This window comes from Prionailurus viverrinus, chromosome C2 (genome assembly GCF_022837055.1).
Source record: "Prionailurus viverrinus isolate Anna chromosome C2, UM_Priviv_1.0, whole genome shotgun sequence".
NCBI lineage: Eukaryota > Metazoa > Chordata > Mammalia > Carnivora > Felidae > Prionailurus > Prionailurus viverrinus.
Window position 1 is genome coordinate 111775656 of NC_062569.1, and position 16128 is coordinate 111791783.

At 37.0% G+C, this 16128-nt stretch overlaps 1 protein-coding gene across 4 annotated transcripts in view; it reads right to left on the minus strand.

Annotated features, from left to right (window-relative positions):
- The window catches only part of CMSS1 (cms1 ribosomal small subunit homolog), a 383129-nt gene that overhangs the window by 25165 nt on the left and 341836 nt on the right, over positions 1–16128 (minus strand). For 2 of the 4 annotated variants that reach the window (XM_047874544.1, XM_047874543.1), the window contains one exon: positions 8094–8182. In XM_047874544.1, coding sequence (XP_047730500.1) covers positions 8094–8182 — 89 coding nt within the window. The remainder of the gene's footprint in view (positions 1–8093; positions 8183–16128) is intronic. The other 2 variants (XM_047874542.1, XM_047874541.1) reach the window with 1 other exon arrangement.

The window sequence follows — 16128 nt, forward strand, 5'->3', positions numbered from 1 at the left end:
GCCAGAGGGTAGATTCCAGGAGAGCTACTGGTAATCACTATCTCCAAGTCTTCATTCCCACTTTTTGAATTACTGACTTGATTCTAACAGAATAAGGTAGAAAGGATTAGAGGTCAGCTCTGAGATCAAATATAACACAAAAAAAGACTGGTTTCTGTGTTGAGTGCTCTTGCTTGCTTCTGCTTGGGTCACTTAGCCTGAGGGAAGCCAGTGGCAAGGTTCTGTGGTAGCCCTGTGCAGAGGCTCACATGGTCAGGAATTGAGGCTTACCAATAAGGAGGTCAAGCCCTTCAACTCCAGCCCGCAATTTGACTGGCACCTCATAAGAGATGGATAGCCAGAGAGACTGAGCTAAGCCATGCCTGTGGGATATCAGAAACTCTGATATAATTTATTTTTCTGTTTTAAGCTATTAACTTCTGTGGTAATTTGTTAGGCAACAGTAGATTAATACAAAGAGGAAAAGAATTGAGACAGTTGCAAGGAAGAAGGTAAATCATTGGGTGGATAGGACATAGTCCTCTTTTAAAATAGTCAAGAATAATCTTGAAGATGAAGAGTGGGAGAGATATGAAATTATCAATGCTCAAATAAGTAAATATTAAGAAAATACAACAGTGAGAAAGATGAATAGAGAGGGAAAGGGATAAGTACTCTTACTGAGGAGTCCTTTATGATCTGAGGAGATAAACAGATTAGGCTACTGTTAAAAAAAATGTGGTCTTTGAGGGAGAGAGGATGGGTTATGGAACCATGGCGGCTGACATCATGGAGGCATCTATGAAAAGTCACAAAACCCCTCATAAGGAATTATATTCTGGGAACCATAATTACAAAGTCACTAGGGTTGGCTCTGAAGTGACTGATGTTGAGGAGGGAAGAGGATGATGCAATCTCTAGAAGTAAGGAAATTCATCATTTTTTTGGAAGCAATATCTGGAAAAAAAGAAGTGTTGGCAAATCTTTATACTAACATTATTAAGGAGGCCAAGGATGATTATTTAGATGTGAAATGGTTGCTAGAGATGATGTAGTTGCATGGGTAAAAAACTTTTATAAAGTTATAAATCTACTGCTGGAAATACTGGACAGATGGGAGGCATGGACTCAGTAAGAGGAATGTGAGGCCCAGGGATGGCAAAGGAGGGAACATGATCTAACTCAACAGACACTCTTACCTGGTGATATTTAAGCCTAAATGTATATTACAGCTGGCAGCATAATGCCAGGAAGTTCCTATATAAGTATAAAAAAAGCCTAAAGAACAGTAAAGCAACTAAGCAAATTTGAAAAAAAATTCAAAACTTAAACATAGCACAAAATAATTTATTTTTTCTTTTGTTTTGACACAGGGGAGGAATGTAATAATTACTATTAAAAAACAAATACTCTGTTACAGCTGCCAAATGAGTCCAGTGCCTAGCACTGTGATAGGTACTACAGTGAACACAAAAGAAACCTTGGCCCCCAAGGTGCTTATGAACTGATTGGAGACTTAAGCCCTATGTACAGAAGCAACTATAGAAGGATTCAAGAAAGGACAGCCTATCCATAAGAAGGTCATCCTTGTGATAGTGTGATGATTTCCAGAGGGAGAAGAGTAGCTGGACAGAGAGAATGGGGAACCCAGAGAGGAGCCAGAGGGACTGTTTGGGCAGTCAGGGGTGGCAGAGGAGGGATCCCACCTCTGAATGTCAAAGTGGGAGAGTCTTTCAAGGAAGGGGCTGGAAGAGGGACATTGGGTCACCTACTTCTGCAGACAGCAGATGGCTCACAAGTAGAGACACAATGAGCTGAGATTGGAAGAGTGGTGAGAAAACTAGGATCTTGGTATAGGCATCTTTTCTTTCATTTCACAAATAATGAGTGTCAATTTTGGGTGAGGTTCTGTGCTAGGTGCTGTGGAGATGCACAGTTAAACTCTGTCCTGGAGGTATACAGCTTGGTGGGGGAACCAGGAGCTAGATGAAGAGCACTCATATGAGGTAGAGGGCACAAGAAGATTTCCCTGTGAGTTCTCTGGCCAGAGAAATGAGGATAGACATAGAGAAAGGGGATAGGGCATTCTGTCAGTCTAAGACTTGGATTCTTTAAAGTAATTTGGTAGTGAAAGAAATTAGAGCAAGAGAAAGGTGGTTAAAATGGGCAGTACATTATCTTAAACTTTCATAATTCTTTTTTCTTGGCAGAAAATAGCAATGGCATGTGGCCAAGAAAGCATATGAGGACATGGTAAATCTGATTTTCCTAAATTGAAAGAGAAAGGACAGGTGAAAAGGGAGATGGTAGCAGCAGCATCCTCAGCAACTGGCTCACAGCCAGACAAGTGGGGCATGACTCCCAGAACCCATCTCTGTGAGTCCCAGGTAATTTGTAAAATGGGGTACCCCCTATCTCATAGGGCACAGGGTACCCCTTACTTTACAGTATCATCTGAGTCATGGTATCTTGCACAGTGCCTATAGTGAGTGCTCAATAAGTGATCTTTATTATTGTTAAAACCTAGGTTGACAAAAGATAGATGAATGCTCACAGAAATGGAGAATGTATTTCACTTCCTCCTCTCCCATTTTTCCTTGTTCTTCCTATGATTCTCTGCCATTTACCTAACTTAATAGTTGTGGGAAAAGAAGAGTCAAGGAAGAAGAAGCTAAAATAAAAGGTGGAAATTTAGTAAAGTGGATAAAAAGACAATAAAAAGAAGTAAAGGTAGAGGCTTGGGAAAATTTAGTCTTTCTGCACTGAGTCCTGAAAAAGTGAGAAACAAGCAAGAAGAAAATCAAGAAAGAAAGGAAAAAGAAAGTCAATGGAGTCTAAAGAAAGATATTTGGAAACAAGTTCTGTAGGTAGGCACTACAGAGGCAAAGGTCAAAGAAGCATGAATATGGTGTGGTCAATGGGATAAGCCAAGGTAAAATTAAACTTCACCTTGGTGAAATAAATGAAAAGGCTAAGGATGTTAGCCCGTAGACCTCTGAAGGAATAGTTAAAACTAAACCTGAGGGGAGAGTCTGGGAAGATGGCAGAGTAGGAGGATCCTAAGCTCACTTTGTCCCATGGCTACACCCAGATAGCAGCCACATCAGCGCAATGAATGCAGAAAATGCCAAAGAAAGATTAAAATCATATTATGCATCTTTTCTGATTAAAATGGTATGAAACTAGAAATTAATCGCAAGAAAAAATGTGGAAAAAACCCACAAATACATGAAGGTTATATAACATGCTACTAAACAATGAATGAGTCAACCAAGAAATCAAAGAGGAAGTAAAAAAAAAAATACAGGGAGACAAATGAAAGTGAAAACACAACCATCCAAAATCTTTGGGATGGAGCAAAGCACTGAGGAGGGAAGTTTATAGCAATACAAGCCTACATCAAGAAGCAAGAAAAATCTCAAATAAACAACCTAACCTTAGACCTAAAGAAGTTAGAAAAAGAACAAACAAAGCCATAAGCCAATAGAAGAAAATACATTATAAAGACTAGGTCAGAAATAAATGAAATAAAGACTAAAAAAACAGCAGAATGGATCAATGAACCCGAGGCTAGTTATTTGAAAAGATCAACAAAACTGATAAACCATTACTCAGACTCAACAAAAATGAGAAGACACAAATCAAGTCATAAATAAGAGGTGAAATAACAACAGACACCAGAGAAATACAAAGGATCATAAGAGAATATTACCAAAAATTCTATGCCAACAACTGGGACAATGTAGAAGAAATGGATAAATTCCTAGAAACATATAATTTCCCAAAAGTAAATCAGGAAGAAATGGAAAATTTGAACAGACTGAGCAGCAATGAAATTAAATCGGTAATAGAAAAATTCCCAACAAACAAAAGTCTAGGACCAGACAACTTCACAGGTGAATTCTATCAAACATTTAAAGAAGAGTTAATACCTTTTCTTCTCAAACGATTCCAAAAACTAGAAGAGGAAGGAATGCTTCCAAATTCATTCCATGAGTCCAGCATTACCCACATACCAAAACCAGATAAAGATACTACACGTAGGCCAATATCTCTGATGAACATCAATACAAGAATCCTCAACAAAATATTAGCAAACCAAATCCAACAGTACATCAAAAAAAATCACCACAATCAAGTGGGATTTATTCCTGGAATGCAAGGGTGGTTGAATATTATCAAGTCAATCAATGTGATATATTACATCAACAAGAGAAAGATAAAAAGCATATGATCATTTCAGTGGATGCATAAAAAGTGTTTGACAAAATACAACATCCATTCATGATAAAAACTCTCAACAAAGTGGGTTTAGAGGGAACATACCTCTCTACATAATAAAGCCCAAATATGAAAAGCCCACATCTAACATTATACTCAATCATGAAAAACTGGGAACTTTTCCTCTAAGACCAGGAACAAGACAAGGATGTTCACTCTCACCAATTCTATTCAACATAGTACTGGAAGTCCTAGCCACAGCAATTGGACAAGGAAAAATAAATAAAAGGCATTCAAATTGGTAAGGAAACTTCCACTATTTGCAGATATCATGATACTATATACAGAAAATCTTGAAGACTCCACCAAAAGTCACAGGATACAAAATTAATATAAATAATATTTTTTTTGCATTTCTATACACTAATAATAAAGAAGCAGAAAGAGAAATTAAGAAAACAATCCCATTTATAATTGCACCAAAAATAATAAAACACCCAGGAATAAACTTAACCAGGAAGGTGAAAGACTTGTCCTCTGAAAACTATGAAACACTGATCAAAGAAATTGAAGATGACGCAAACAAGTGGTAAGATATTCCATATTCATGGAATGGGAGAACTAATATTGTTAAAATTTCCATTAATTTCCCCAAGCAATCCACAGATTTAATGCAATCCCTATGAAAATATCAACAACATTTTCCACAAAACTAGAACAAATAATCCTAAAATTTGTGTGGTACCACAAAAGACCCTGAATACCCATAGCAATCTTGAAAAAGAAGAAAAAAATGGGGAGTATTGCAATCCCAGATCTCAAGATACACTACGCAGTTATGGTAATCAAAAGAGTATGGTACTGCACAAAAACAGACACATAGATCAATGGAACAGAATAGAGAGCCCAGAAAAAACCTATGCTTTTATCCAATTAATCTACAACAAAGGAGGCAAGAATATACAAGGTGAAAATGACAGTCTCCTTAACAAATGGTGTTGGGAAAACTGGACAGCTATGTAATTAGCGATACACATGAAAAAGAATAATATTGGACCACTTCTTTACTCCAATGGACCACTTATTTATACTCCACAAAAATAAACTCAAAGTGGATTAAAGACTTAAATGTAAGACTTGAAAGCACAAAATTCCTAGAGGGAAAGAAAAAAAAGGCAGAATCTCTTTGACATCAGCTATAGAAACATGTTTCTAGATATGTCTTCTTTGGCTAGGGAAACAAAAGCAAAATCAAACTATTGGGACTACACCAAAATAAAAAAGCTTTTGCACAGAGAAGGAAATCATCAACAAAACAAAAAGACAACCTACTGAATGATAGATATTTGCAAATGATACACCAAAAAAAGAGTTAATATTCAAACTATGTAAAGAACCGACACAATCCAACACCAAAACCCCCAAATAATCCAAGTAAAAATGAGCAGAGGACATTTTTCCAAAGTAGACATACAGATGGTCAACAGACACATGAAAAGATGCTCAACGTCACTAATCATCAAGAAAATGTAAATCAATACCATAATGAGATATCACCTCACACCTGTCAGAATGGCTAAACTAAAACACACAAGAAGTAACAAGTGTTGATGAAGATGTAAAGAAAAAGGAACCCACTTCTTGCACTGTTGGTAAGAATGTAAGCTGGTGCACCCACTGTGAAAAATAGTATGGATGTTCCTCCAAAAATTAAAAGCAGAATTACCATAAGATTTAGTAATTCCACTACTGGGTATTTATCCAAAGAAAACAAAAACACTAATTCAAAAAGATACATGAACCACTATGTTCACTGCTGCATTATGTACAATAGCCAACATATGGAAGCAACCCAAGTGTCCACCCATAGATGAATGGAAAAAGGTGTGATACACACACACACACACACACACACACACACACACACACACGAATATTACTCAGCCATAAAAAAGAATTAAATCTTACCATCTGTAACAACATGAATGAACCTATAGGGTATAATGCTAAGTGAAATAAGTCAGTCAAAGAAAAATACCATATGATTTCACTCATATGTAGAATGTAAGAAACAAAACAAAGGAACAAAGGGGAAAAAAGAGACAAACCAGAAAACAGACTCTTAACTACAGAGAACAAACTGGTGATTGCCAAAGGAGAGGTGGGTGGAGGAATGGGTAAAATAGGTGAAGGGGATTACGAGTACACTTATCATGGTGAACAGTGAATAATGCATTGAATTTTTGAATCATTATATTGTACACATGAAACTAATATAACACTCTATGTTAATTATAGTTGAATTAAAAAAGTAAGATAAAATGGGGCTCCTGGGTGGCTCAGTTGGTTAAGCCTCTGACTTCGGCTCAGGTCATGATCTTGTGGTTTATAGGTTCGAGCCCCATGTCGGGCTCTGCACTGACAGCTCAGAGCCTAGAGCCTGCTTTGAATTCTGTGTCTCCCTCTCTCTCACCCCTCCCCCCTCGCGTTCTGTCTCTCTCTCCTTCAAAAATAAATAAACATAAGAAAAAAATTTTTAAAAAAGTAAGATAAAATAACAGCAAAAAGAAAAAAAAACAAAACCTGATATAGGACCTTGGAGCAAAATATTTAATGGCTGGAGAGAAAACCAAGATGATTACATATTAAATATGCATATCTTTCCATATTCTTCCATCCCTCAAAGAAAAAAATAACAAAATAAAAAAGATGAAGTGTTATTCACTATAATAATGATCACTTTGGTGTTTACTCTTTGCCAACCACTGTTTGAAGTACTTAACAAGTATTAGTTATTTAATCTCCACTGCAACTCTGTGAGGAAAATATATTTATTATCATCATTTTACAAATAAGGAGACTGAGGCACAGAGAGTTTAACTTGCTCAATATCTCACAGCTTGGAGGTAGGTCACCAGTATGCTAAACTGCTTCCCACAATTATCTGAGCCTGGTTACAAACTGGGTAGAGTCATCCTCTCATGGAATGAGTTTAGGGCCACTTACAATAAGACCACAAATCATTACTGTGAAGAAGATGATAATTTTAGTTTGATAGTAGATAATCCTTTAAAAAATCCCACATAGTTGGGGCACCTGGGTGGCTCAGTAGGTTATGTGTTGACTTCAGCTCAGGTCATGATCTCATGGTTTGTGGGATTGAGCCCCATGTTGGGCTCTGTGCTGACAGCTCAGAGCCTGGAGCCTGCTTCAGATTCTGTCTTCCTCTCTCTCTCAGCCCCTCTCCTGCTTGCACTCTGTCTCTCTCTCTCAAAAATAAATAAACATTAAAAAATTTAAGAAAAAATCACACATGGTTACCAATCCGGTATGAGAGACACACAATGTGAAAAAGCTGCAAATGGATGTGAGTGGCCAATAGAAAGATTAAAAAGGAAATAAAAGGTCATAAATCCAGGGAGCAAAATATATCAAAAGGCCACTTTTGGTAATATTGAAGGCAGAAATCCCTTGATAAATATTCATACAATGGACCATAATGCTAGGTAGACATGAGACCCTGGGACCTGCTGGCAGCATGGCATGGTACTGTAATCATGCACTGGTGTGCAGGGTAATCTTGCATGTCTTTATGCTATTTGTCTTTTCCTAGGAACTGTACCAAAAAAAGTAATACTGGATTTTTGGTAAACATGTGGTACAAGAATCTAAGATACCATTATTGTAAAATATATTTATATTATAAAAAAAATTTAGGGGGAAAATAGACCTTGCTGGTTTATAATTAATGAAAACATGGGTGTTTACAAAGGCAAAGAAGATCTAGGCTTCCTCAAACCCCACTAACTGATGTTAAAGAACAGGGAATGCTGTAGAGGGGTAGAAGATGATTCTAGAATCCAACAATTGTGACTCTCCCACAGTACGGTCACCTGTTTGGTTTTCTTTGACAGGGCAGGAACTGGAGCTGTCTCCTGCTGCATCATTTCTGTGTCTCCTCTTCCTTCACCATCTGATGCCTCTAGGAAATATAAAGTTTAACAATTAGAAAAGCATCTCTCTCTCTCTCTCTCTCTCTTTCCCATTGCTAGTGCAATCTTGGTACTCCCTTTCTAGAAGTTTCTATCCTTGACTCAATAATTCTAAGAAGCTGAATTCAAGGAAATGATCCAAAATGTAGAGATTTAAACACCAAGATATGAGTCTTTTCTATAAAACTGCAAAAGTGCAGATTATCCAGATGCCTAAGATTTGAAAATATTTACTTATGGAGCACTTATACTGATCTTACAGATATTAAACTTGTCATATTCAGATAAGAAAGTTGCTGTTTAGAGGGGTAAAGCAATTTGCCCCAGGTCACACACCCAGATCTATTTGAGTCCAAAGTCTTCTCTGCAAGCGATATTGCCTGCCCTGAAAACCAGCAGCTCTAGATAGCTCGGCACTGGCCCCGGGGGAATGTTAAGAGACTGTGACAAAAGGATTATAGACCATGAGAAATACTTATTTTGAATATTTTAAATCTTTTGACAATGGAAAAAATTAATTCTTACTCTAAGAGTCATGAAAAATGTAAGTTTTAACAGTTTCCCTGTTTATAAAGCTCTACTGAAGAAACACAGCAACTATAAATTTCTCATTTCCCATAATGCCATACTGCATTCCAGATTTTAGCAGTTGCTCTCTTTAAACACATATTTTGAATCTTTGAAAGGTTTTACTCACTTTCTTTGACTTTCTCTATGTATCTCAAAGTCAAGCCAAAATATGAATTTGTGAGCAACCTTGGTTATAAGTTCAAATTAACCAATCTGGTAGTCCTAAGCTTTTAAATGTTTGCATACTATGGTGGTTAGTTTCATATGACAACTTGATTGGGCCATGGGGTACCCAGATATTTGGTCAAACGTTACTCTGGGTGTTTCTATGAGGGTTTTTGGGATGAGATCAATCTTTGAATGGTAGACTGAATAAAGCAGATTGCCTTCCCTAATGTGGGTGGGCCTCATTAGATGAAGGCCTGAGTAGAACAAAAAGGCTGACCTTCTGCTGAGTAAGAATTTTTTCTGCCTTTGGACTTGAACTGAAGTATCAGTTCCTTCTGCATCTAGAGCCTGTCAGCTTTCAGACTAGAACTACATCATCAGCTCTCTTAGTTCTCAGGCCTTCTGACCAGGATTGGAACCTGGGTTCCAGCTGGCCACTTCACAGTACAGAGGTTGGGACTTGCTGGCCTCAATGACTGCACAGGTCAATTTCTTATTTTACATATGGACAGATATAGATAGAAAAAGATACAGATATAGATCTCCTATTGGTTCTGTTTTTACAGAGAAGTGAAGACACATATTTCTAATTAGCTGTATAGCATGAAAAAAAGGATTCTACCCATAGAGTATTAGCAGGTAGAAGATTAATAGGGGTTCTAAATGAGTGATTACGTTGGCATTAATAGCATTTATAGAACTTCTACTTCATTTATAGAACTTCTGCTTCTGGAAAGATAGTAATAGTAGGAGTAGTAGTATTTTTCCCTCTTCCTCCTGCTAAGTACAGCTAAAACTCCTGGACATTATATATAAAACAAACATAGAAAGCCTAAAAGTAGAGAGAAGAAGGCACTTTGGGACTTTGGGGTATAAATGACATCACAGTAGTTAGTTTTCTGGGTTTTCTTTTTGCCTCATTATCTCAGGCTTGGAGCTAAATAAGCCAGCAACTTGGAAATGCCAATGGGAGCAGACAAAAAAAGCCCTACCAAACATCTGTTCTATTTAACAAAATGACCAGGAAAAAGACAACACAGTAAGATGGAAAATGTTTAGACAATAACTATTTGACTCCAAACACCACCAAAAAAAACCAACCAACCAAACAAAAAAACCAAACTGGCTCCGCCCACATCAGCAAAGGCTGAGTGGGGAGCCTAGACTTCCACTCTTGCCAAGCTGTAATGAGGTACCCCAACACCTCCTCCACTTTCCACCAGGGTGTTATCAGAGATGGTCAAGCAGGGAATGAAACCCCAAGGGGATTTTCATCCCTTAAGGGTAGTAACAAACCCCTGTTCCCTCCTCCCATCACTACCACCACCATTGCAGTATCAATAGAGACCATATGGTGAGCCTTGAATTCCACTTCCTCTGGGCAGTAATGAAGTGCACCTCTCCCTCCCCACTAGGATGGTATTAGAGGAGGCCTGGTAAAGTGTCAGCACTTTCCATATGGCAAAGTGGTAACAAGGTCACACTCACCCTAGTGGTTTTAACAACCACTAAAAAAGCTATACAAAGGGATACACTCAAAAACACATAAATAAATAAAAATAGAATTTTGAAAATGTTCAAGGAACAAAAAGGAAAGAGAAAATAGAGAAACTAAAAACAGCAAACAGATAAAAAAAACAATAAAATGGAAGGTTTAATCCTTACATATCAATAATTACATAAATGTAAATGGCTTAAAAATGCAAATTTAAAGATAGAGATCAACAGAATAGATTAAAAAATATGCCATTTACAAGAAACTTTCCTCAAATGTAGTAAGATATACAAGTTGAAAGCAAAATGATGGGGAAAATGTAACATAGAAATACTGATCAAAAGAAAGCAGAGTGGCTATATTAATATCAGATGAGTGGCTTCAGCGTAAAGAAAATTACCACAGAAAGAGAAAAATTACCATTCTGTAATGATAAAAGTGTGCTGTATCAAGGAGATATAGCAATCCTTAATGTGTATGCACCACATGCAGGAAGGAAACGCAGGAAGGAAAAACTGATAGAAATGAAAGAAGAAATAGACAAAAGTACAGTTCAGTGGCAAACTTCAAGAGTTCTCTTTCAAAAACTGAGTGAATTACTAAACATAAAATCAGCAAGAATATAGAAGAATGAAGTGACAATTAACCAATAGGATCTGATCAACATTTGTACTCAATACTCCACTCAACAGAACATAGTCTTTTCAAGTGTTGTGGAACATAGCCTAAGATACAGCATATTCTAGGCCATAAGACATCAACAAATTTAAAAGGAATTGATAAACACCATGTATAAAAGACTTATAGTAAACATTATCTTAGTAATGAAAGGCAGAATGGTTTCTCCCTGATTGGGAACAAGGCATAGATGTCTGTTCTGACCGGAATTATTCAACATAGTGCTAGAACTTTTCATCAGTGCAATAAGGCAAGAAAGGAAAGGAAAGGCATATACGTCAGAAAGGAAGACATCAAACTGCCCCCCATTTGCAAATGACATGATTGTTTACATAGAAAATCCCAAGAAATCTAAAAAAAGTCTACCCCCCAACTCCCAAACCGTGCTAGAAGTAATAAGTGAGTTTAGCTAAGCTGTAGAATAAAAGATAAATATGTAAAAATTTTATTTCTATATATTAAGCAACAAACATGAACACAAAAATTAAAAATACAATGCCATTTACAATTGCTGAAAAAAACTTAAAATACTTAGGTGTAAATTTAACAGAACATGTACGGGACATGCATGCTTAAGACTACAAAACACCAATGGAAGAAATCAAAGAAGACCTAAATAGAGGTGCCTGGGTGGCTCAGTCAGTTAAGCATCTGACTCTTGATTTTGCCTCAGGCCATGATCTCATGGTTCATGGGATGGAACCCACCATCAGGCTCTGCACTGTCAGCAGAACCTGCTTGGAATTCTCTCTCCCTCTCTCTCTGAAATCAAGAGTTGGATGTTCAACAGACTGAGCCACGCAGGCACCCCTACCCAATTGATTTTTAACAGCAGCAATTCAAGAGAGGAAAAGTAACCTTTTCAACAAATTGGGGAAAAAAACCATAGGCAAAAAAAATGAAGACTTACCTAAGTTTTACACCTTATACAAAATTTACCTCAAAAATGGATCACAAATTTAAAGGTAAAATGTAAAACTATAAAACCTTTAGAAAAAAAGGAGAAATCTTTAGGATCTAGGGTTAGGCAAAGTTCTTAGTTTTGACACTGAAAGTACAATCAATAAAAGGGACAATAAATACGTTAGACTTTACCAAAATCGAAAACGTCTGCTTGGCAAAGACCATGTTAAGGGGGTAGAAAAACAGGGTACCGAGTGGGAGAAATATTTGCAAACCACATGTCTAACAAAGGACAGACCAGTATCTAGATAAAATAAAGAATTCTCAAAATTGGACACTAAAAAACTAGGCAACAGAATTAGGAAATGGCAAAAGACATGAATAGACATTTCACTGAAAAGTAAATAAGTACAGGAAGATATGTTCCATATCATTAACCACTACAGAAATGCTAATTAAAGCCACAAAATATCAGTACAAATCTACCAATGGCTAACATTAAAAACAGCATCAACACCAAATGCTGATGAGGATGCGGAGAAACTGGATTTTCATTCACTGCAAGTGGGAATGGAAAATAGTACAGCCACTTCATTCTGCAAATGGAAAAAAGTTTGGCAGTTCCTTAAACATACAGGGGCCTGGGTTTCTCTGTTGGTTAAGTATCTGACTCTTGATTTTGGTTCAGGTTACAATCTCCCAGTTGTGAAATGGAGCCCCATCTCCCATGTGAAATGGAGCCCATGAATCCCCCTGCTTGGGATTCTTCTCCCCCTGTCTCTCTCTCTGTGCTTCCCCCACTTGAGCTCTATCAACAACAACCAAAAACATGAGACATGCAACTACTATACAACACAGCAATTGCACTCCTGGGCACTTATCCCAGAGAAACAAAAACTTAAGTTTAAACAACAAATTGTCCAGAAATGTTACAGCAACTTTATTTATTATTTATAATAGCCCCAAACTAGAAAAAACCCAGATGTCCTTCAATAGGTGACTGGTTAGACAAACTGTGATATATGCATACTATAGAATACTAATCAATAAAAAGAAATAAACTATTAGTACATAAAACCTAAGATAAATTTCCAGAGAATTATGCTTATTGAAAAAAGCCAAGCCCCAAAGGTTACACACTGTGTGATTCCATGTATACATCATTCTCGAAATGACAAAATTCTAGAAATGGAAAACAGAATAGTGGTCTCAAGGAGTTAAGGAAGGAGTAGGGTTGGGGGGATTAGGTATGGTTACAAGAGAGCAACAAAAGAAGGATTCTTGTGGGGATGGAAATGTTCTGTATCTCAACTGAATCAGTCTCAAAATCTTTGTTGTTACCATTTACATATACATATAGCTTTGCAATTTGTTACTATTGGGGGAATCTGGGTAAAGGGTATATGTGATCTCTCTGTATACTGTTTCCTACAATTACATGTGGATCTATGATGATTTCACAATTAAAAAGTTTAATTTAAAAAGTGTTTAAAGGAAATATACCTTCTTCTTCAGGAAGCCCAAAATTATTATGCTGCAAAGGCAACAGGTGTGTGGTACCAGAGTCCCATCCTGCTGCTGGGCTACCCCTGTCACTGCTGTCCTGATTAGGAGAGCCAGAAAGGCAGCAGAATTCAGAAATAAATTCAACCCAGGGAGGCCATGATGAGTCTTCAGAAATAAAAGCCTCCAGGGTAAGGTTGCCACAATAAATACAAAAATATAAAAATTATTGAATAATTTTTTTAGTATAAGTATGTCCCAAATATTATATGGGAATATCTATATGGTATTAAAAATTATTCATCATTTATCTGAAAGTTGAATTTAAAGAGGAGCCATGTATTTTTATTTGCTAAATCTGGTAACCCTACCTGGGGAATTTCTTTCCCCATCAAAGCCACCTTTAGTGCTGTGAAATTTCTCATACTGGCTTCCCTTCACAGATCCTCCTTTCTCTTAACATCCTCCAACCCATCTTCATCTGGGATCTTTCAGGGAAGCCTTGGCTGACCACACAGCCCTCCTTCTTTCTGTTGTCTCTGTACTTCTAAACTTAACTTATAAATCAGCATATAATTTTATCCTTGTATATAGTGTGCTGCTATTGCATAAATGTTAGGCTTTCTCTCTGCTGACCCATAAATACTGTGAGGGTATCCATTAGTGTCCCAAGTATTTAGCTCAGTGTTGATTAAAAGTAATGTGGCACCTGGGTGGCACAGTCAGTTGAACATCCCACTCTTGATTTCAGTTCATGTCATGATCTCATGGTTCGTGCTGACAGCTTGGAGCCTGCTTGGGATTCTCTCTCTTCCTCTCTCTCTCTCCTCCTCCCCCAACCTGTGTGTATGCAAGCTCTCTCTCCCAAAATAAATAAACTTAAAAAAAGGAAAAAGCACTCCCCCATACCTATTGCTTCATTTGTATTTCTATTATAAAAGTAATATACATTCTACATGTAAAACATCAGACCACTTACACAAATCTTCCTTTATTAACTTTAAAAGCCATTTCAAGATAAAGTGGATAAAATGCAAATAAGTAAATAAATGTCAGAATCAAACACCAAAACTTTTAAAACTCATATAATGCTTTAAAAATTTTTTCTGGGGGCGCCTGGGTGGCATAGTCAGTTAAGCATCCGACTCTTGATTTCGGCTAAGGTCATCATCTCACTGTTCATGAATTCAAGCCCCACTTTGGGCTCTGCACTGATGGCAAGAAGCCTGCTTGGAATTCTTTCTCTCCTTCTCTCTGCTCCTTGCCTGCTTGTTCTCTCTCTCTCAATATAAATAAACTTTAAAAAATTAAAAATCTGAATTCTGTATTCCTCCATTGCCCAGAATCGGATAACTGAAGAGTACAGTCTGTATTTTAAGAAGTCTAGTTGAAAATAACACATTTTTAAAGGTATGTGACTCTTATGCAACAAAAACCCATGAGAAATATTTAAAATACCTTGTTAACCAAATGCTCTAAATCTGAGTTACTTTCTGAGCCAAAAAATTATTTCATCTGAAACCTTTTAACATATAAAATGAGATCATCTCATGTCACTGTAGGTTGAATAAATTAGTTGTTTCTTTAGTCTGCAATGTTTTTTGGTTCCAAAAGAGAAAACTGCTTTTCTGAAATAAAGATGCTAGCTCTGTGATTTCCATTAAGAGAGTATTAAAAGAAAAGTATGGGACCCAACCTAGCCAGCCTGGTTCCAGCTCCCAGCTTCCTCTAGAACTGCTGGCCTTTGAGGAGGTTAGGCCAGGTCTCTGCTAATTAGTCCCAGTGTCTGACTGGGCCTCTCGAGTGGAGTCAACAAGATGGGGCAGCTGCATTTCCTACTCCCTGAGAGTATACTGGAAAGAAAGAAAGAAAGAAAGAAAGAAAGAAAGAAAGAAAGAGAAAGAAAGGAAGAAAGAGAAAGAAAGAAAGGAAGAAAGAAAGAAAGAAAGCAAGAAAGGAAGAAAGAGAGAGAAAGGAAGAAAGAGAAAGAAAGAAAGAAAGAAAGAAAGAAAGAAAGAAAGAAAGAAAGAGGAAGGAAGGAAGGAAGGAAGGAAGGAAGGAAGGAAAAAAGATACCACTAGATGGAACTGGTTGAATTCTTCCAATACAGGAGTCAAGTATACTGTCCCTTTCCAACCCAAGGCAAAAAGGGTATGCAAAATTAAAAAGTTGTATATATTTTCTGTTTCCCTCAGAGATTGTAGACCATGGCACAAACACACCTGTAGCACCCTTCCCTAGAACTATAGGGAAAGTAGAGGAGAAACCAGGTATGGGATGTATGAAACCAAAAACTAGTCAGTGGAAAATCCTTCCAATAATCAAAAATATAAAACTCTAAGAGAATTAGGTTCCCATTTTTGTCTATTCAAAGTGAAAGGCCTTTCCTGTAGGAACACAGTAGATGGTACATTTTATATAGTTTTCAAGAAACCATATATATTTTGTTCTTATTTGATGGGGATGAGTAAAATAAAAACTTTCAGAATTGTTGTGTTTACAGCAGTACTGTTGTTATTTCTTATTTAAAACAACTACTTTCATACCTAATTTTATATCAGTAATTTTATATTCTTTTTCTAAGAGAGGGCCCCTTATATTGAAAAGCTCAGGTCTCAC